We start from the raw sequence: 23,143 nt of genomic DNA, 5'->3' as shown, positions 1-23,143 counted from the left end.
TATATACTTACTTACTCTCTTTTCTGCAGTTGAGTAAAATGGAAATCTATAATCTGATCTGATAACAAAATTCATGTTAAACTAGATAATGACTTCCAATTTTGTCATGTGTGGGTGGTATACGTGATTATATGGAAAAATGATAATCAAGAATATGTGCGGTTGACAGCACGTCAGCCTGCACATTTCTGTTGCAAAACAATACTTAATATAACTGCATAAGTGCTACAGTATAAGCTCGACGTGCTCGTCATCTGTATAATAAATGACTCATAGATGAGATAAAATTATTTATAATCAGTTTGTTTAATAAAACAGCTTATCCAATCACATCTGTGAATAGATATTAACATAACAATGCTAAGAAATTAAGGATTAAATGTAATAGGAATTGATATTTATTGCGCTCTATAAAAAGATCATAATTATTAAACGTAATAAAAATCGATTTATAATGACTGCATAAGGGAATTGCAATAATAATAAAATCAGAAGTGACTTATTAAAATCTTAATAATATTGATTTATTAACAGTGACCAGTAAGACATATCGCACCTTTAAAGTTAAACCGTTACTAAACGAATTTTTCGCAAAAATGAGTTATCAACGCCATCTTACTAAAGGACACGTAAACTACAAGATCAAATAGACCACTTCTTCAAAATTGCCTTCTAACGCCATCTAGCGTTAAAGCATAACGTTACTAAGCCAAACTTTGAACGGCTCGCTAAATACAATAACGGGTCTATGCAAGTAAGAACGTGTTTGTTGCGGAGTGATGACGAAAGTTTAAATTCATAGTGTGATTATTTGGATAGTAACGGCCGTTCGTCACAAAAAAAGGTAAGTTGTTTAGTTTTTTTAATGAGTAAAGTGTGACTATATGTTTAAACACAGTTTTCGTTTAAAAAAAATACACAGTTCATTATAAAATTTCTTTGGTAAACGGTAACAGTTGGTATAGTCACAGTTTGCCTTTATTTTTTTAGGTACTTATCTAATAATATTTATCACTAAAGGGTGCCTATTTCGTTAATTACAGTTTTTCAATAAGCAATGAGTAAATTTTATGATAGGTATGCCTAGTTACAATAGTAAAACATTTTTTTTAGTCTATAATAAAATAAAGATTAAAAGCATTTATTTGCTCCAGGTGATGTCGTATTTCCGGAACCCATGTTTGGCTCGCATTATGGAAGCTGTGGACGCTGAAAAAGATTCCTCATGTTTCGAAGAACCCAAGCAAATATCTATGGACGAACTTAATATAATTTTAACTATAATTTTACACAAGATGCAAATCCGATACGTCATTCCGATCCGCGGCTTGCGCCAGTTCTCGTTCGCTGTAAATTCGGAGAATTCACAACTTTTCCCGGTCTACATGTAAGACCGCACACTTGTCTACACCAAACTCCATCCTGATGGCGTTGCTAAATACCTGTGTGGTTTTTAGCAACTTCACCAGGTCTTGTCGTTTTGTTGCGAACAACTTGAGATCATCCATGTAGAGCAGGTGACTAATGACCTCACCCCCTCTTCGTAGCCGATAACTAAGCCCTGAATCCTTTAACAGAGTGCGAAGAGGATTCAGTGCTAGGCAGAACCACAAGGGACTCAAACTGTCACCCTGGAAATGCCTCGCTCAATCCTTATGAACTTCAATGGATCAGGAGACCTCTCACCACCACCTGGCTGCCGAAGGACTGTAGTCCACTGCCCCATGCATGAGCATGAGCGTAAAAAGGATCTCATTGCATCTACCTTATACAACTCTAAGATCCTCTCCCGCCATGATTGAGGCACCGAATCATAGGCCTTCTTATAGTCAATCCAGGCAGCAGAGAGAGCTTTCCTGCTCCACCGAACTTGTTGGCTAATGGTTATGTCTATGAGGAGGAGCTCTTTAGTACCACGAGACTCAATCTTACATCCATTCTGAGCAGTGGCCACAAAATATTGTTCATTATTTTTATTATTAAGTGATTTAAGGTAGGTATGTGAACAACCTTTCGAGGGTAGGGAAATAATGCTGAGATTGTTACTTGAGTTTAATATATTTTTTATGTATTTTTTGTAATTGCTAGGTGTGTTTTTTTCTTATTCGTTATCAGTTATACTTCCTATGATTTAAAGGTACAAAATGTCTTAAGACTGATTAATAAATAACTAGGCTAAATGCTTGTATGGATATCTTTAATTTGTAATAAAATATTGTTGATTTCGAATGTTTGTTATTTTTTTAATTTATTGTAACATCATCACAAATACCTACTCTATGATATAAAATTTAAATGTATAATAATATCACCATTATCATTGAAATTTAAATAGTTTTCAATATAGTAACATTATTTGGACTGCAATTTGAATAGTAATTTATTTAAAAATGAAAAAATAGTAAATGGTAAAGTGTTACTATAATTATATAAATCAAAATAAATAATACTATACATAAAAATATTTTATTTCTGTAAATCACATAACATAGCGTTAGCACATATCTATCATATAACTCATTAAGAAGCCTTAAAATACTATTTCCTTTGACTGTATTGAAAAAAAACATTGACTTTTTTCTTATTTTGGCTCTCCTGCAAAATTTCATAATTTCGTTTAGTAACGGTTTAAATTTAAAGGTATTACTTAATTATTAGTGATATTTATTACTAATTACTTTACTTTTGTATCCTACTCCTCTTAATTACCAACTTAACTTTACTCACAAAAAACAATCATTACTTATACTAACATTTTCTTTTCTCAATGACAATTAATCGTGTGTTATAATAATTAAACAATTATAGGTGCAAATTGTTTAAATAATTCCTGTGGATTTGACGAAATATGGGTCTGTGTGTTTACATCGTGAGAGGACCTTTTTAGTGGAATCGAAAGTGCAAAATCTTGCCAAAGCCGAGTAGGTGTATGTATGTATCTCTACCTAATAAGTATACAGATTCGATTTCTGACTAAGACCAAAAAACAATTCTTCAAAATATTTTAAGTAAATTTTTAATTAGCCAAATTTTTTTTATTAATTATATTATTTATTTAATCATTTTTTAAAAATACTAACTACTCTTTTTTAATATTTTTCTCTAACATTAAAGTTTGAAAAATTAACCCTACTCTTGTATCTTGTAATCATTACAATGTAATGAAACAACCGAAACATCAATCGTTTTGTTGAAGTCGGTTAAATAATAATAAAATACATAATAAAAAATCTTTATTTCAGACAATTTAAGCCCATATGCGGGTTCGTAATAAACATAAAAACAAACTTGAACAAGGAAAATCGTACCTTGTGCAGAGACGGAACATCATGGGGGTGGATAAGGCCTCGAGATCAGTCTCTGCCAGGCCCGCCGCTAGCTGTTTCGTCGCCCGCGTGCAAAACTGATTATGCCGCCCTACGACTACCTACTTACTGAGTTTTGTCAAAAAAAAAGGCTAATTTAATTGATGTTTTCTCATTTTTCATGCTATGACATATTTTCTTAAACTTAATAGTCCAATCAATAGGTATTTTTTTCCTGCAAAAGGTGGAAAGTAAAATGTATGGGCTAGTTATGAAAAAAGTACCTATGTTTTCGAACTCGAGAGGTCAGAGCGTTAGTCACCATCTTGAGTTAAAGGGCCGAACATTAATTATTTTTTACATTTAACGCTTCAATAGTTGACTATATGAGAAAAATGTCTTTGAGAAGTACACTTCTGGACACATCTATTTGCCCACCTTGTATTTTCAGTTTCGTTTGGTCCTAGCTAAAATTTTATATTAGGTCGAGCAAAAAGTTTTTATGCAGTTTTGAACCTGGCACATTCACAATTTCATTCAATAGTCTTTTTTTGAATTTCGAACACAAAATTTAAAGAAACAAAAGACAATTTGGAGCCTGTTTGTTGATATCAAACAATCGAATACTAAGAAAACTTGGTTTTATTGGTTTACTTAGATTTAATTCTTGAAAAAGTGATTGATATCTTTGGTTTTGCAACAAACATTACTTATTCTTAACATTAAGGTGAGGTTCTATCAATAATCTATGGATACTTCACCTGAAGTCGCCGCCCATGCTGTGGCACTTATTCAGGCCGGACATAGCCAAAGAAACGTGAGTGCTCAACTTAATTTAAGTCAATCTGCGGTCCGAAATGTTTATCGGAGGTACCTAGAGACTGGCGGCTTTGAACGTCGCCAAGGAAGGCCACGATCTCGGGTCACAACTGAAAGGCAGGATCGATTCATCGTGACGACCAGCTTGAGAAATCGTCACCTTACCTCCATTGAGATACAAAACCAACTTTGCGACTTCCACGGAGTATCTGTGAGCGCTCGAACTGTTCGGAGAAGATTAAAAGAACGCGATATGGTACCACACAAGCCAGCTAATGGGCCCAAACTAACGCGAGCCCACCGCACGCTTCATTTCGCACGCAGTCATTTAAATTGGACACAGCAAGATTGGAGCCGTGTACTCTTTTCTGATGAGTCTTAAAATTGTGTTACATCATGCATGGCAATGATGGAAGGAAGAAGGTCTACCGACGTAAGGGAGAGCGTTTCGCACAATGCTGCTATGAAGAGAGGGTTGCATAGATGGCGGTGGCTCATGGACCGTCTGGGGCGGTATATCCGCGAGCGGCAAAACTCAACTTGAGGTTGTTACAGGACCACGGCTGCCAACATTAAATACTGAAAGGTACATTCGTGAGTGCTTAGAACCTCACGTGATACCATACGCGGACTATGTGGGCCCAAATTTCCTTTTTATGCATGATAATGCAAGAGCCCATGCGGCCGGCATCGTCAGGGAATATCTTCGGGATGTGAACATCACAGTTATGGACTGGCCAGCCAGAAGCCCAGACATGAACCCCATTGAGCACATGTGGGACTAGCTGAAAAGACGTGTTAGGGCTCGTCAGCCAGTTGCCCAGACGATGCAGGAGTTGAAAACTGCCATAGAAGAGGAATAGGAGATGATCCCCCAAAATTTCATAGAGCGGTTGATAAACTCTATGCCTAATCATATGAGAGCTGTGGTAGATGCCCATGGAGGCAACACGCGTTATTAAATTAAACCTTTATTTGATAAAAACATGTTTTTTATTCAAAAATCAATTGCCTTTAACAAGGCGCATATCTGACTTGTTAGGCGTAGCTCCATGTCTTATGATATTCTGAATTCAAATTTAAAACAATACGATCGAAAAAGATGGTTAAATGTATCAGGTTTAAAACTTCATCAACAGTTTTTGTTCAATCTAGCAATCATAGTTCGGTAGGGGCCATCGAAACCTAAACTCTAAGGAGGGCCAATAGATGTGTCCAGAAGTGTATAAAGACGATAAAATTTCAATTGTTTAAGTATTTTTATTTATTCTGTACGTCGCGTAGATAAAAAGTTATACAAGGGAGAAAATTTTCATTTGCACAAAAATCATTGTAGTAGCCTCCCCATCCCTCTTGGGTAGAGGGACGGTGCACACGAGTGTGCGATAGCAGGGAGGGTTACTGGTGGACGTTTCGTGTGCTACTCCCGCTAACTAACCGCACTGGAGCAATGAAGGGTGCGGGAGCGACCCGCTCAATTTCCTCTCCCTTACCCAGATGGGCGCTTACCCGCTTTGATCGGGAGATGGCCAAGGAGGCTGCATTCGTATGCGGTAGTCACGGACGGTGATATGGCGGCCATCCAACTAGCTGAGCTGCGTTCACTCGTAGCTGGCGTAGAAGTTCACGAGACCCGTCATATGGCTTGCCTTTATGAAATCGGAGCCGCCAAAGACCGAGCGAGGGCAGAAATGCTCGCAAGTTTGGACGACGATACTAACTGTGGGAGATTTTATGCTAGAAACCAACTACAGCCTATTGGTCCTCCACTGGCTAAAGAGCAGGCTCTGCTAGACAAGGTTTTGCGAGCGCTCTTCCCGAACCAGTTTGCCTCTTGCCGCTCTACCATCCATGATAGATTCCCGCAATGTCAACTCAGCTGTGGAGGGGGCCCCTCTTTGCCTGCCTAGGCCGGACAACTATGCCTGCTGCGCAAGGAAGGCCGTCCAGCTAACTCAACGTCGGATATGACTGGGTACAAAGCGGCGCCCTCCTCCCGGGCGTAGATGTTATCAGCTATGCAGGTGACACTCGTCACAGCCTGAGGGAGGGATTGTATGGACGCGGCCAATTTGGCGACCACTGCCAGCACTTAAATTGCCAAGCGCATCTGGAGACTGGAGTGTTTCTCCTAACGCCCATATTATTTTACCGTGGATGGAGTCAGGATAGAATTTAAGGTTCAGAGCAATTGTCTGGGCCTGATAGTGGATAGCCAGTGTCAGTTTGACCCTCATTTTGCCATACTGTCATAGCGCCTGCTTAAGGCCGCGGATGCTTTATCGCGGGGGGGTTCGAGAGCCAAATGGCGGCTCCTTTACGCCAGAATTTTGAAAAGCATTGCGCTTTACGGGGCTCCCATATGGGTTGACATCCTCGACAGAAGTCGAGAGGCCCGCTCGAGAAGAGAGGTGGTCCGCCGCGTGGCTCGGAGGACGAGGCGCACGATACTCTCGCAGTGTGTGCGGCGTGGGCTCGAGGCGCTGGGCCGGGACCTCGTGCTGGCTAGCATAGTCAAAGCAATGGTGGACAGTATTGAGGCCTGGGCGGTCATAGCCTCCTTCTGCGAAAACGTCTTGTTGCAAAATGAGTCCTCGGAGCGAGAGCACGAGGACGAACCAAACGCGCCCTCACTCCGTCGGTGGCGGAGGGGTCAGAGGAGGGGACAATATGATCGCTTCCTGATTCCCCTCCACGATGATGGTCAGCGGCTGATAGTGTGGGGGTGCCCCCGCCTGCATTGCACACACCATCTCCTCCGTCAGACGGGAACAGCTGCATGATCCCAGCTGTTCTGAGCGCCCTGAGCTTCTCTTCTCGGAAGCTCTGAGCGCCCGATTTGCCGCCCCCCCTGGGAGTGCCGCCCGCGTGCGGTGCACGCCTTGCACGCCCGCTTGCGGCGGCCCTGGTCTCTGCACAAGATATTTCCACAGCGGCGATTAAAAAAGAACTACTTTTCATTATCATCAATGCCAATGTCAGTCCACTGCTGATATGCCTCCCCAAGAGACGATTTCTTTTTCATGCATGCTAGACAAATTTTTGAGGGCGGTGGTTGAGCAAGATGAAGGAACAGTCCCGTGTTACCTTTATTTATCGGCTTCTCTCTCTGCCTGAAAATTTGTCAAAATTTATTTACTTGTAGACTATTTAAATAGTACTTACAAATCGTCAAATATTTTGCTCTTAAGGAGCCTCTGCATGTCTCATAACCTTTTTACCCTACCAGCGCTTCGAGACCAACATTTGACAAGTGCTGAGAAGAAGCGCCGCAACAAACTCAGTCACCACTGTCTGTCGGTTGATATAGTATGAAGTAAATAATATTCTTTACCTTTCACGCAAACATAATGATAGAATTATTATTGGTCATCACACGTTCTGGAAAGTTTATGTGTAATAGAAACCAGACCCTGTAAAAACCAGTAATAAAAACAATGGACTTTATGTAGCTGACTTCATAACTTTTATAAGTAAAATGATTTTATGGTATAATGAAGTAAGTGGCCTCGTCAAGTTATAGTTTAGGATCTATTTCTGACGTTACATCTTCCGAAATACTTTTCCAAGTTTTCTTCATTCCATTGGAAAAGGAAATCTTTAAGGAATGAACCCTGGAAAGAGGTCATTCGACAAAGAACCATTGTAATAGCTCAAAATGCCTCAAGCTGAAACGAGGAATCTACCATACCTGTTCCAGAACGAATGCAGTAACCTTTACTCTAGATCTCAAGACCTAGAGTTGAGCATACGTAGTGTCGGACGTCTTCCAGCTTACTGGATCAGAGACTTGGAGAACATAGAGCAGTGACTGGAGAAGTGGGATTATGATGATGATGATGATGAATATCTCGCCAAACCAAAGTGACTTCTCATAAAACCTTTATAGCATTCAAATTGTAAACATTATAGTAACTCAACCGTTGTCAATTATTGTTATTATCCTGCTGGGTTGCCCCAATAACAACAACTAATAGTTGTTGATGTTATTGAAGTGTTCATCTTAAAATGACTCACAATCCATTGAGACTGTCCAAGGTCGTTGAAAAAACTGCATTATCTCAATAAATCCCTTCTTTGTTACATAAAATCATCATCTAGTATTGTAATTGTTGTACAGTCATGAATTAACAAGGCCATTTGAGAAAACTGGTGATCCTTTTGTTTATAAGAATAAAGATTATACTTGAATACACGATTAAGATTTGAATCTACATAACCAGGAAAAGACGTGGTTTGAATTTAAATGCTCTTAAGTAAGTCTTGATTTGTTATAATATCAAGTATGTATTATACCGAGGTACTTCAGGTAGGGTACTATGCAAGTATAAACAGGCATTTTATCCTGGTAAAGCATGACAGTTTTAATAATGTCGTTGACATCAATGTAGGTGGTCATCCGTCTTCTTACAAAAAACAGAAATATACTTTACTCGCAAACATAGTTTAGAAGTGTGATATACATACCTATACTAACAATGGAAGGTGTTGTCAGTAATTGCCAAGGGACTGCTAAACTTTACTTCATCATCATCATCATCATCTCAGCCATAGGACGTGTCGTGACGTCTCAGAATGCTGAACATAGGCCTCCCCAAATGTTTTCCATCTTTCCCGGTTGGTAGCGGCCTGCGTCCAGCGCCTTCCTGCTACCTTTATGATGTCGTCGGTGCAACTTGTGGGTGGACGTCTCACGCTGCGTTTTCCGGTACGCGGCCTCCACTCCAGAACCTTGCTGCCCCATCGGCCGTCAGTTCTGATCTTATCTTACTTATCTATCAAATATTTCAAAGTATTGGCATGCCGCCAACCATCAAAAGTAAGACTCATAAGTGTGTATTTTGAACTATCATTGTTCAAAATTAACGCTCTATTTTTTCTAATCCCTAAAATACGTAATCCTCATGCACTAAAATACCTACGTCTTTGATTAGTTTAGGCAGTATTATAAGGTCTAGTAACCATTGAAACCATACGAATAAAGTCAAACTATTTTATTTAAATCAAAGTATAAAAATATCACAATAAGCACCCAAACATTGTATGAGCTTACCTAAGTTTAAACAAAATCTTAATCTACCTAACGCTCTGTTTTGTTTTGGTAGAACTATCTAGAAAGAAACGAATCTAAAAGAATTAATACAGAAATTACATTTTATTAAAATCTGTTTTTAAAAATCTTCACTGATGGACATTGCATAGAAAATATTTTTAGGCGTTATGGTCTATAACTATAATGTAAATAAAGTGAAATGAAGGTTAAAATGGCTTTTGTAGGCTAAAAGCAGTATTTTTCTTCTCGATCAATGATATTACAGAACTATAGATATGTTACGTTCATAGAAATTACGATTTTAATCCGTGCCGAGCTATTCCAAATTGCACACATTGACAAATGTAACTGATAAGTGAAACAAAAGATACGAAATAGCACGCAAATGAAAGAGATAGCTATAGTTTTAACGATTCTGCATTAACTAATCTATGTCCGCAGCGCACGCATCCTTATCGCTCTAACGTCAAAACAAGATCGCTTTCTCTTTCTTAACTTGAACATGGCGCATGGCGTCTTGATTGTTTGCATAAATAATTGAAAATATAAATACTAAATAATTTTGCATAATCACATGTGGTAAGAGATCCCTTGTATTTTGTTTACTTTAGAGTCATAATTGGTACACTTTCGAAACACACACGATGGCATTTTTTATTTATTTTGGTAAGAACACAGGAACTTACGGTGTGGTACGCACGCGATTGCGCACGACGCAGGCCACACGAAGACTAAACACAAGACGTCCCAATTGGGACGTATTTGAGTATTCACAGCGCGAGCGCCTATAACATATCTGCTTTTGTTTTTATATAATATCATTGTTCTCGATTCTTTCTTCTAGATAGTTTTGATTATTTTGTAAATATCAATACACACCTAAAACCGTGTAGTACCTTCTTAAAACTAAAATTGACTGAGGCCCGTATTTTGAAATGACACTCAACCATGAAACATCCCTTGTTTTATCACCTGGCATTTCACTGGAGAGAAGTCGAACCTTAACTTCGAACTCCTCATGTTATTCTGATTAATTTCGTAGCGGGTCCAGTAACAGCTTAACTTTCCCCCGGTCAAGCTGTAAATCCTGGCTACACAGCAGTTGCAGCTGTGAGAACGAGAGGTGGGAATAGTTCCGAGTCCGACTAATACCATTGGATTTGGATTATAAACCTACTAGCGGCTGCCCGCGACTTCGTACGCGTGGATCCCGTTTTACCCCTTTAGGGGTTGAATTTTGCAAAATCCCCTCTTAGTGAGCACCTACGTTTTAAAAGGAAGTCCCATGCAAAATTTGAGACTCCTAGTACTTGTAGTTTCTGAGAGTTCGTGATGAGTGAGTCAGTCAGTGACCTTTCGCTTTTATACATAGATTGTTGTCTCTGACAGAGTCTGAATCTCAATTTTTAAATCTAGTTTCCAGTTGAGCGTCTTTTCAGAATACGTGCTTAAGCCTTGTCATAAAAACTACGTAAGAATAGAATTAGTTATTCTAAATGGCAATGCCAGATTTTGTATGGAAGGTGGCGTCTTTTTTTTTTCGCGCGGCCATCGACCAAACTTTGTTTTTTGATTACAAAATAGTGTAATAAACCAAACTTTCTATGGCATGTATGTATACCTCTAAACTCAGTCTGAACTGAGTTACGAGCATTAGAAGTTTGATGATTTTCATACTAGATTTGCTTTTTGCGCGCAAGTTTTGTAAGAAATTGCAACAAAATATTGAGCTATTTTTTTATTGCGCTGATTCTGCTGCATACTGATGTCTGGAGCCTTTAATGGATGGTTATTGTTTGTTCACACATACAATGTCACTATTTTGTTGCAATTTCTTACAAAACTTGCGCGCAAAAAGCAAATCTAGTATGAAAATCATCAAACTTCTAATACTCGTAACTCAGTTCAGACTGAGTTTAGAGGTATACATGTCATAGTAAGTTTGGTTTATTACACTATTTTGTAATCAAAAAACAAGGTTTGGTCGATGGCCGCGCGAAAAAAAAAAGACGCCAATTTCCGGCATTGTCTTTTAGTCTATGGACAGCTGTCTAAAAGACCCGTCGATTCCAAACAGCTCATCGTAGTTGGTCGGCTTCCCAGGTCTGAGGGCTTCGTTGGCCTTCACCGACTCCTGTTCTAGGAACCAGTCCTTGTACTCTTCCAGCTTCTTCTGCCAGGCCTCTGGAATTACGAAATTATCATTATTTTATTAAAATTATCATAGTAATTGGAAGAACTGTCATTATTTTTAAAAATTATAGTTGCCTAAGGTAGGATTCGAACCTCCGCTTGCTGGACGATTGTTCTGACCTCTGAAGTGACCTTAGCCATTGGCCATTAAATCCTTAAACTCTTTAGGCAAAAACTCGTCGCTCCAAAATTTTAATAAGAAGAAGGTATGATAATATATGTAGCTTTATTACTAAACTGCGAGCTTGAATCGTTCAAAATACTCGTATACTACTTTTTAGATTACATTTGCATTAAATAGAATACCAAATTCTGTCTCTACCTTCTCCAAAGATAATTAGTTAGTTTAGCTTATTCATTAGTTTGGTAATAAACTTGCCTGACCCTGTGCTCATTTCCTTTCAAGGCCAAAATGTCTTTGTACAATCTACTTTTAAATACTATTATGTACCTATTATTATTTAGATTTAACATGTTTATAGTACATAATTATTTATAGCTAAAAACCTTTTGAACAATTACAGCTAAAAGTCTTTTGAACAATTACAGCTAAAAGTCTTTTGATGTTAACTGTTCAGTCACCTCTTACTATTTTAGAAGACGTTCCTTTTACTATTTGATGTCAAATCAAATTAAATCAAATCTAATCAAAAACGTCTGATAATACATGTTACATCCCTCAGATCCCTCATGGACGTCCAGGAAATCCTGCGGTATTAGCATTTTTGGCCAACATTTTAATTCACATTAAGTTATGGTAGTTAAAGATCTTACTGTTGTAAACATCCATGGGACCAGCGTTACCGCCGTATTCCTCTGGCAGAATTTCCTTTGGTACGTGCTCGTAAAGGGTTGTCAGATCTGTGTGTATGAAGATCTGAAAAAAAGGAGATTAATGTGAAAAATACTGAACATTATTTGGTAGCCAAATATTTCTGAGTCACTGTTTGTTTTCGTAACTTTACTATATGCCAATAACAACTTGTCGTAAACGTTATTTATTACTCAAACGAAAACGAAAATAAAAATGGGAATTAGCGTAAACTTTATTAGATGGTCTAACTAAGGTAACCACATTACAAAAATGTATATCTAATTCTAAGGAGACAAGCCATACAACCTTTACTGGTTGTCCAAAAAGTACATAGGACGTCTAATCTGAGCTCATAAAGGTAGCAGGAAGGCCCTAGATGCAGGCCGCTACCAACCGAGCTTTATGGAAATAATTGAGGTCTAAGTTCAGCATTGGATGTCCTATGGCTGAAATGATGATGATGTTAAACATCTGATAACTAATATGCAGCTACAAAAAGGTTTAGATTATAAAAAAACTTACTCTGTTCCTTATTTTTTCTTTGAGGAAAGGTTTGACGATGCCCACGACGGTGTCGATGATGGGAGAAGCATTCACGACGTGAATTTGCTTCAACTTTACTGGGTAGGCTTCCTGAAAAGTTAAGACAGTGGTTTTCAGCAGGTTTTTTTAATATGGCATGATAAATATTGAGTGGTGATAATAAAACAGGTTGCACGACGTATTGTGTACCATAATATTAAGAGAAGGTCTTCAAATGTCTGGGAATAATAATATGCCTCCTAGCCGTTACGGAAAAATATTTAACAAAAAACGATATTTTCGACTTTTGGATGGGAACTCATCTAATATCATGTAAGTATCCTAATTCTGTGAACCCATGAAAGGGTCCGAGAAAAATGATGCCATCTGAAAGTTTAATAAAAACGGGTCCATTGGCACCTGCCGTTCCCTGTAAACCTAGGATCTACAGCTTGTCCGCCAATAAAAACCTAACTAGTGAAGGTCAAGTTTGTCCCTGGGGAATGTTAAACTGGCAAAATAAATCGGACGAACATATGAGTAGTTCGAAGAAGTTAAAGAAATACCTGAACGCAGATAAGGAACTTCTTCAAAGACGGTAACGAGTTTGCCCAAATGGTTGGGCAGGTTGTAGATGTCTGACGTCATATATTTAAATAGAAATCCATCTTGCAACAAGCGAAAAAAAATTACCTGAATGCAGATGAAGAACTTCTTCAAAGACGGTAACGACAGCTTGCCCAAATGACTGGGCGTGACGACGGATGCGTCCAGGATGTAGATGTCTCCAGCCACACCCTCGATCTCCTCCTTCAGTCTGACATCTCCTATCATCATGGCGATCTTGAAGGCGTCGTTTAGCTGGTGCGTGTCGAGGCCTTTGTCGAGACCTGGAATGTTTTTTAAATAGGAGAGGTGAACTTATGGTAAGCAATCATCACTACCCATTGATATCTACAAGTCTACAATCATGCGTTGCCTGCCTTATTTAGAGAGTACCTAGTATGATTTCTTTTTAAAGATCACGCTATGGTTGCAGGTCTTCCACATCCACGTTGATCGGGATAAAAAAAATAAACTTAAGGTTGAATTAGTAAAATACTTTGAAAGAAAAAATAAGGCAAGAAACTGGGCTTTAAGGTTTTTCGAAAATAAGTGACAATTAAGTAGATAATTTCTACCTCAATAAACTCAGTTCACAGATACTCGTAGGTAAAAATAAACACAGTTATTGTCTTACCTCTGGCAATGATAACTCTTCGGCCATCAGGTGTGAGCCCGGGCAATGCTGGCCCCTGCCTGAAATTATGTTATGAATGATGAAAAAGTGGATTGGCAATTAATGCGTTGTCTGATTCATTTTTTTTCGGGACTATTCCCAACTCTTGTTCCCACCGCTGAACTCCTGTGTGGCCAGGATCCGCAGCTTGACCGCCAATAAAAACCCAACCAGTGAAGGTCAAGTTTCTCCCGGGGGAAAGTTGAACTGTCATTGGACCCGCAACGAAGTTAAGGTTCTTACCCACGGATCATCAGATCATGCAGCTCAGGCCTGGTGATGTCTCTGTTGGTGAAGAACTCCGGACAAGCTGCTCGCATCGTGAAGTACATGTCCAGCTTCCTCTTACACTTCTCCAGGGAAAAGTTGCAGCCTCGGAGGAAGGTCATGAGGCGTTGGTTATCTGGAAAGTAAAATTATGATGTAAACGTGAGAATATCAGTAAATATTTTAATAAAATTTAAACTTAAGTAAAATTTGTTCTTAGAAGCTGTTTCCTTGTCACTGAGAGTGAAGGTAGGTGCCTTACTTCTAACCTCTATAAATACAACGGGAGGAGGGGATTGGGGGTTCTCTTAAAGCTGGAGAGCCTCTAGTCTGAGACGGAGCTGCAGACGAATGTCCAACTAGGACAATACTCGCGGTTCCGTTTCTTCGGGCTCTGGTGGAAACCGTCAGGTTTTAGTGGGTAGGCCCCGCCTTTAGTGGGTAGGCGGGGAGAGTCCCACATAACCCACTGGCCGTCCCCATCGACCAGTGGGTATGCGCAAAGCATTTTCCGACGTAAAAAAAAGGTGCCGTTACTTCTAGATGGCTGCCAAGTCCTACGTTCGCCTGTGTTGAATAAAACGTACTTAGATCTTAATGTCCATCTTACCCCACTCATCAGGCAGATGCGGCTGCTTCCTCAGCCACTCCTTAATGGCTGCCAAGTCGCTGTCCCTTGTGTTGACGTCTTCATTGAGTTCGACGCGGATCTTATTGGTTGGTATAGGATCTTCAAATGACCAGCCCTTAGCTTTATGGTTGCCAAGCCCTTTTCGACCGTATTGTTAAACAGATAGAAGAGGATCTTCAATGCTCTTACCCCACTCATCTGGCAGGTGCGGCGTGGTCCTCAGCCACTCCTTAATGGCTGCCAGGTCACTGTCCCTTGTGTTGACGTCTTCATTGAGTTCGACGCGGATCTTCTTCCACATCTCACCTGTAGGCTGCACTAAGATTGCTGCTGACATTTTGAACTGAAAGATCTGTGAATTACATTATAAAGATTAATGCTTTTCAAGTAATTTAGTTGCTAAGGTAATTTTCGAAACTGTTTTGGCTTCTCATTTAAACCTTCCTATACGAGCGGCTTGAATAATGAAGCTGGTTTATCATCATTATTTCAGCCATAGGACGTCCACTGCTGAACATAGGCCTCCCCCAATGATTTTAATATTGACCGTTTGGTAGTGGCCTGCATCCAGCGCCTTTCTCCCACCTTTAAGAGCTGGTTTATGTTTCGACCTTATTGCATAGAAGAAATAACAGTACAAAAGGTGAATTGATGCCATAACGCACGTTCCTTTATTTGTAACTTTATTGCAAGACTCTGAGGTAAGTCTTCCAGATAATTGCATCACAGAAAATGCGTTTGTTACATAAACTAATGGTTATTTGATGGACTGACTGGTCATGACCAGTTGGAAAATAATGCCCAATTGCGATATAGTATTGCAGGTGACGATCAGGTGAAGGTCGCGGGAAGCACCTGAATGCGGGCAGCGTAGGACCGGTCGTTGCGAAAATCCTTTGGAGAAGGCCTTAGTCCAGCAGTGGACGTAATGTAGTTGAATCGAACGATTGTAGTAGCCCACGAAATGGCTTAAAAGAGCCACAAATCATCATCATCATCATCATCATTTCAGCCATAGGCTGCCACTGCTGAACATAGGCCTCCCCTTATGCTTTCCACGTTGATCGATTGGTAGCGGCCTGCATCCAGCGCTTCCCTGCTACCTTTACGATGTCGTCGGTCCACCTTGTAGGTGGACGTCCCACGCTGCGTTTTCCGGTACGCGGCCTCCGGAACCTTGCTGCCCCATCGGCCATCAGTTCTGCGTACTATATGCCCTGCCCATTGCCACTTCAGCTTGCTAATCCGTCGAGCTATGTCAGCGACTTTAGTCCACAAGAGCCACAAATAATATAATATTTTGTCAGGTATCTCGGGGCTAATTTCATTCCCCTTATTTGTGACACCTAAGCCTAAGCCACGATCTCTAGCTATATTAAAGTAACAAGCTGTGCCCGCGACTTCGCACGCGTGAAAACCCGTTTTCGCAACATTTTTAATTTTTGCTCTGCTCCTATTAATCGTAGCGTGATGTTGTATAGCCTATAGCCTTCCTCGATAAATGGGCTATCTAACACTGAAATAATTTTTCAAATCGGTCCAGTAGTTCCGGAGATTAGCGCGTTCAAGTAAACAAACAAACAAACAAACAAACTTTTCAGCTTTATAATATTAGTATAGATATGTAGGCAACTGTAATAGCCCATGAAGACATAACATTTATTTTGATAAAGTTTATTTGCTATTTGACAATGTTATTAAAGGCAATTTAAGTTTTATCCGTGAGTATAGTGAATACGTCCTAATTAATTAATAGCCAATTTGTGGCACTGTATTCATACAACTGACAATGTATGAAGTCTATTATTATTAAACATATTTATGACTATTAAAGTCACAGCTCTTGCACATGACATAGGAAAATTAAAGATAGGTAATGTTTATTAAAAATCTTCCATGTACTACATAGTACATGGTGATTGCTATAATTGTGTATAATACTGGCATTTAAACACTTATAGTGCGACTATACTTGTCTAGGAACACATTGTCATGGATTTATCGCATCCATTTTACCTGTAATTTAAAAATGTTACCTCACACTTTCCTACTTAGTATGAGTTCTGAAGTATCACTTTATTGTGAAATTCGAGTATTCATCCATCTTAATATTATAGGTACTTGCAAAAGTCATTCTGTCTGTTGTTTATAACCTCTTCACCGCTAAATTGCTGAACCAATTATGATAAATTTGAAATGTATATCCATTTTATTATCTCTCTTATCTTTAAAAAATGTCTTTAAAAATCTCTGAATATATTGATCTCTGCGATAAAAGTACTGAAAAATGTATATTTTAAGTTTATTTTACTTTTTTTTATACATATTTTTTACAATGGCTCCCTGGTTTCATGAGCCCTCCGAAGTACGGAATCATCCTACTTTGGGTAAAAAAATATATAAAATGATTTTTCTTTCGAACTTATGACTTTCAACTCTCTCAAAAACCTCAAACTCTAGCAATATGATTGCATTAGACATTCACATTACTACTAGTACATTATACCATTTATACCTGTGATTATACTTTAATATGTGCACATAAATATACTGTTTACTAAACCACAAAATGTTGTAAGTCAAGGTAGAGTCGGAGATGTCAGTTTTGCAATACATATCTCCATAGTGGGGCTCCGCGGCCATAGCAGGTCAAGGTCTTTGTTTGAGTATGATATACAGACCGACATACTGCATCCATCATTGGTAACGGCTCAATAAGTAGAGAAGCGCAGACCACTGCCTTAAGCGCAAGAGGTAAGGGTTCGATTCCCGTATAATTTTGATAACGCGCTAGATTTGGACACAAACTATTTATTTAGTTTGTTGCGGTGCTTCTTCTCAGCACTTGCTAAATGTTTGTCTCGAAGCGCTGGAGGGGAAAAAAATATGAGACAATCATTGTATAAGGCTCTCTAAGAGCAAAATTTCGAAGGTACTAATTTAATTAGTCCACAAACAAATTGGAGACAAACAAATACAGATATTGACTATTGACAAATAAGGTATTTTTATTCTGATTTTTTAAATTAGATGGACGATTCCGATTCGGACTATATGTTTTTCTAGCCTGATTCTTTATTATTTAAATTAACTACAGAAATCTTATTTATTCATCCTCTGCTTATAGATTGTCTAGGAGCAATTGGTAATCAACATCATTAACCTTATGCAGACAGTGGTGACTGAGTTTGTTGCGGCGCTTCTTCTCCAAAAATGTTGCCAAATGTTGGTCTCGAAGCGCTGGTAGGGTAAAAAGATTATGAGACATGTAGAGGCTCCTTAAGAGCAAAATGACGATTTGTAAGAACTATTTATTAGTCTAAACAAATAAATAAATTTTGACTTTGACTTTGACTTTGACTTTGACTTTGACTTTGACTTTGACTTTGACTTTGACTTTGACTTTGACTATAGCAACAGTGCCAACAGCCCATAGCTGGACATAAAGTCTTCCATACCTAAGCGCCATCTTACCCTTTCTTCCGGTATTTCTTATTTTCTAGTTTCTATTATGTTTAATTGACCCTTCTATTGGGCTCTTGACTTGGCCGAGCAATATCAGGCCAAGGTGGACTAAATGGGCTGCCCAACACCGGACTTGGCTATTGGGAAACCTGGCTGTGTGGCAATAGATATGAACGAGTATAACCACGCGAGTTTAGTTGTCGGTCAATATCGAAGGTCAGGTATTAGAGTCTATACTAATATCGCAAATTCGAAAGAACTTTTGTTTGATTGTAAAGTTTTTAAAAGGCGCTGTAACAGTTTTGATGAATGCTGGTAGTAAACAGAACGACTTAGAGAAGGCGCACACTGTTGATTTTTAGTTAGCCGATAGTTGTGCCCGATTTTAAATTGTATGAAAAATCGGCCAAATAAAATCGGTGTAATGTGCGCACTTCCATACATGCCCATACTGATCAACTGCCCGACTAAACTATCGGCCGACGAAAAATCGATGGTCTGCGCCTAGGCTTAGGCTGATTTGCACCAAGTTATTTTATATTGACCGGTGTTTTTGTATGGAGTTTGTATGGAGATGTTGATTATGCAACCCAGCTTTAGACTGCTAAACTGATATTTTTTTCACTGATTGCTTAATTATCAAGATTAATTCTTTGAGTCTAATGCAGTAGCAGATGTAACTTGTAATTGATAAACTGACACAATAGCTTTGGTCATCCCAAATTTGTGTACTCTATAGCCGAACGTCCACCGCCGGCTGAACTAAGTTAGTTTAGCTTAGCTCGCATAGTTAGGCATTTCACGTACCTTAGCTGGCATAGTTTGCGGTGGACGTACGTACATGTATGAAAAACTGGCTCAACTATGCGAGCTAAGCTAAACTAACTTAGTTTAGCCGGCGGTGGACGTTTGGCTTATATTTTGTGATTTTTTTTTTCGTCCAAAATATTTCCCAGCAAACAAACATTAAGTTTAAGATCTTAGACTGTAGGTAAGTACATATTAATTTGCATGAGGTAACATGTAATACAATGCAATTAGGTACATGTACGCTTAATTTGGAAAAATAAATGGTTTGAAATTGTTATTAATTTTGAAGCTATTGTCATAATTTGCAGTTGCCGCTTCATATTTTTTGCAACATTTCAAGTAAACCATTATTATTCTGTTGTAGTTCGCCTGTCAAGCGAGGGTCGAGGGGTCGCTGTATTCTGCGAGACATGTTATTTATCCACATTAGTGTTATAAAGGTGTATTCATAAAAGCAGTGCCCTGTACGTACTTAGGTAAAGAATAAACGGGAGGGCACTGCCCCCGACGTGGAGACGTATTTTTGAAAAGTTTAAAGCTTTCAAAATCTAATTTACGTAATTGTTTTTGTTCCATGCATACATACTTATGTGGTTTTACACTTTGTAATTAGTTGCTACAATATGCAAACGTCAACAACCTTTAAGCTTCAAGAATTGTTTACAAAAGCTGCCATGGCGATGTTTTCAACCAAAATACGTCTACGGCCCCGTACCATTACCAACATTTTGCATTACGTTAGGCACAACAACATAAAGAAGTAGGAACAAAAAAACTTATATAATTATGTAAATAGAGAAGTCCGGTAATTACGGATTGGCACTTCTATTTCCATCAGGTCAAGTTACAACTAAAGTCACAATACGCTGTTAGACTTTATGAACCAATCGTAAACGTCTTACATTTAACCGATAGCTTTAAAGTGCCATCCAAAGAACGAAACTACATTTTTATCGAATTTCAATATGGTAGGTAATGAAACTGGCATCACAAAAAAGCTTTCACTATAACAGCTTTTTTTAAGGTCTCAGTTGGGAATTGAACCTAGGACTTTTCTAACAAAACAGATAAATCCTTAAGTCACTAGATTACGGATGCCTTAAATATTTAAAAGCTATTTATTTTATTACATGAAATAATCTTAACTTGAGTTAGAAACATAATATACGAGAACATAATTGTTATGAATTATAAGGGAGAGTCCGCTAATTTGGACCAGTTTTTTTCAATCCCATTTTACACATAGTTTTCTTTTGTTTTTGCTAATGTCCATGGTATATAATAAAAGATAAATTATTCAACTTACTATTTCATAAGTATTAATTAACATGATTATTGTATATTTAGCACAAATCAACAAAATACGAGCTCAGAGCTTCGGTCCAATTTAGCCAACCGGTTCGATAATTTGTACCACAGGGTTACTAAATTGGATTTCAATAAATTTCAAGCCTATAAAAAAACTATGGCAAAATATTATGCGATACATTCTTAACAAATTAGGAAACGAAAAGGAACAGTAGTTAATAACATAGACAATCGATATTGTTTTACACGTTATCACGATTTTGAGTACAAGTTTTGTAATTCCAATTATCGTAACGCACACTTGTACCTAATCTACTTTGCCAGTATTTTGCTTTCATTTATTGTTAGTCAAACATAACTACGCTATTATAACTTCAAAATATGATTTACTAAAAAAAAAATTCAAAATCCTTTGGTAAAGTTCCATACAACTTGATGTGGTACAATTTAGCCGACTAGGTGATAGTGCTTTTAAAAAATCGGTAAAAAATATAGCTTAGAAATACCAAAAAATGTTTCAAATAATTGTAATCCGCACTAATTTACGCTTCTAAATAATATATTAGAAACACCCTGTGATTAAATTTAACAAAATTACAAACTAAACATGCATTGTCAAAAGTTACTTGAAAACAATGAAAAAATACTTTTCAAAATAAAACACACGTGTTTGTTGTCACGGCAAAAAACACATGGCCGATATTAATTGAATTTAGTTGTGTATCGCTGAGTGTTGCAATTACAGACATTCAATAAATACTTTACGAAATATGAGGGTGGTACAATTTACCCGGCGGTACAATATACCGAACTCTCCCCTATTAATTGAGGAAGATAACTAAAATAATATAAAACAATCTTCAAAACGTAATTAATATTAAATGATTTTTCTGTGTAATTAAGTTTTCAAGAAGGAAGAAACTTAATGCAAAAAGGAAAATAAATCCATGTAAACTTTTGTACAGTAAAATAATAGAGTTTGAGAGCCGAATCTCTATGATTTTTTTTTAAGTTATGTTTTATTAGTTAGACGAATGATATTTTTAAAGCCGTTGAGTCAAAAATATAATAATTTGGTGAACCTACTAGAGACCTGAAATATGGGTTTCTATGGAAACCTACCTACATAGTTTCTAGAGCCAAATGTTAATGGATTACCAAACAATAGAAATAATTAACGTTTTTAAGTCCCCCTATACATAATATACTGCAAACGGACAGAGTGACATTTGCGTTTAAAAAATTAATTTATCTTATTTTTCTTCATTCAGAAAACCACAGAACTCAAAATATAAAGAAAAATATAGTTTTAATAATAAATATAACTTTATTATTAAAACAATTTTTCAAGATAATCAAAATAATCTGAATTCAATCAACAGAATAAACCCTCGTAAATCACTTACGAGTACAAGTACACTCACGGAAAATGTTCCATAAATAAAATTGAATTTCCACAAATTCAAATTCAAATGCAACTCACCACTTCCTGACTTCCGCAAGCGACGCGTGCGCACAGCGACGGACCGAGAGCCACTAGAGCCAGAGTAATGTCATCTCGTAAGTGACCTTGCTATGACAGACTGAACTTTTACTGGATGAGCTAGGCTAGGGGACAGCGTGCGTACTTTTATCAAGATTCGACTGATCTATTTGATTTACAGAACTTTATCTAGACGTGTGTGCAGTGCGAGTTGCGACGGACTGAGAGCCGCTAGAGTAATGTCACCTCACATGACCTTGACGTGACAAAAACTTTTATTGGATGAGCTAGGCTAGGGGACAGCGTGCGAACTTTAAATAAGATTTCACTTAAACAAACATACAAATATACGTACACTACCAGGTAATTAAAAGAAGGTGCTGAACTTTTACTACATAAACTAGGCTAGGGGACAGCGTCCGTATATGAAAAGTAGTGTTATTTGTTTTTACAATTATAATTTTACCATATTCATAATATTAAAATTTTCAGGGAGCAATCATCATCATATTATTTAGTCTCTACTTCAGGTCTGTCTAATTTATCAGAGGTAAATGAATGAATGGGCATACACTTCCCTCGCTGGAATATTACAACCACCACCACTCTTCTCGTGGATGTCGTAAAAGGCGTAAGAAGGACACATGCGAACATCCTGCCTGTTCTTGAACAATATTTATTTTGTTGATAAAAAATAAATAAGCAGTGTTGTTTGAGAACAGTTTCGAAGAAAGAGCAAAAAGAACTAAAATCTAGAGTAGACAGAGACCGAAAGTTAGTTAATTTCAAATTATATTGAAATTCAGGTTTATTAATTTTTTTTATTTTTTATTAATTAGTTATTTTTTTCATTGGCAGGATCTTCAATATCTTCACTATATAAAACAAAGTCGCTATCCTAATTTCCTATCTGTCTGTCCCTATGTATGCTTACATCTTTAAAATAACGCAACGGATTTTGATGCGTTTTTTTTATAGATAGATTGATTCAAGGGGAAGATTTTTAAGTATATTTTGTACCTGTGCGAAGCAGGGGCGAGTGGCTAGTTCATTTATAAATGACTTAAAATAATAAATAACTTTCTATTATGAAAATACATAACCTTTAGTAAAATTAATGTTACAATGTCCAAGAATATTATTGCATATTGTTATTTATTGCATTCAGATTTCATAATAGGTACAAATAATAAA

The 23,143-nt window shown here is 37.8% G+C and overlaps 2 protein-coding genes and 1 long non-coding RNA gene across 3 annotated transcripts in view; 1 reads left to right on the top strand and 2 right to left on the bottom strand.

Annotated features, from left to right (window-relative positions):
• Positions 1 to 14,931, bottom strand: part of LOC135082154 (alpha-tocopherol transfer protein-like) — a 38,843-nt gene extending 23,912 nt beyond the window's left edge. Inside the window, exon 1 of the mRNA XM_063976910.1 lies at positions 14,863 to 14,931. The gene's annotated coding sequence lies outside the window, so the exon portion shown is untranslated. The remainder of the gene's footprint in view (positions 1 to 14,862) is intronic.
• LOC135082009 (uncharacterized) lies at positions 553 to 2,229 on the top strand. Its single transcript, XR_010259323.1, has 2 exons — positions 553 to 844; positions 1,155 to 2,229. It is a non-coding gene; the product is annotated as an uncharacterized LOC135082009 (long non-coding RNA).
• On the bottom strand, positions 9,104 to 22,029 carry LOC135082155 (alpha-tocopherol transfer protein-like). The gene is made up of 9 exons (XM_063976911.1): positions 21,950 to 22,029; positions 15,073 to 15,235; positions 14,229 to 14,388; positions 13,947 to 14,005; positions 13,400 to 13,596; positions 12,707 to 12,817; positions 12,145 to 12,247; positions 11,210 to 11,361; positions 9,104 to 10,675 (listed from the first exon to the last, which is right to left on the bottom strand). Exons 2-8 carry the CDS (start codon positions 15,218 to 15,220, stop codon positions 11,210 to 11,212), a joined length of 930 nt encoding a protein of 309 aa, XP_063832981.1. The 5' UTR covers positions 15,221 to 15,235; positions 21,950 to 22,029; the 3' UTR covers positions 9,104 to 10,675.
• Between the last annotated feature and the right edge of the window lie 1,114 nt (positions 22,030 to 23,143).

Source organism: Ostrinia nubilalis, chromosome 21, assembly GCF_963855985.1.
Source record: "Ostrinia nubilalis chromosome 21, ilOstNubi1.1, whole genome shotgun sequence".
In the NCBI taxonomy this organism is placed as follows: Eukaryota; Metazoa; Arthropoda; class Insecta; order Lepidoptera; family Crambidae; genus Ostrinia; species Ostrinia nubilalis.
The sequence above is the reverse complement of the archived record's forward strand: the minus strand, read 5'-3'. Positions and strand labels throughout refer to the sequence as shown.

What these genes read in the sequence shown, in the direction of transcription:
- LOC135082155 (XM_063976911.1), bottom strand. Translation starts at nt 15,220, where the DNA reads ATGTCAGCAGCAATCTTAGTGCAGCCTACAGGTGAGATGTGGAAGAAG. An exon ending in AGTTCTTCATCTGCATTCAG is followed by an intron (nt 12,818 to 13,399) that starts GTAATTTTTTTT and finishes TTAACTTTTCAG; the next exon opens with GAAGCCTACCCAGTAAAGTT. An exon ending in AAGAAAAAATAAGGAACAGA is followed by an intron (nt 12,248 to 12,706) that starts GTAAGTTTTTTT and finishes CCTTTTTTTCAG; the next exon opens with ATCTTCATACACACAGATCT.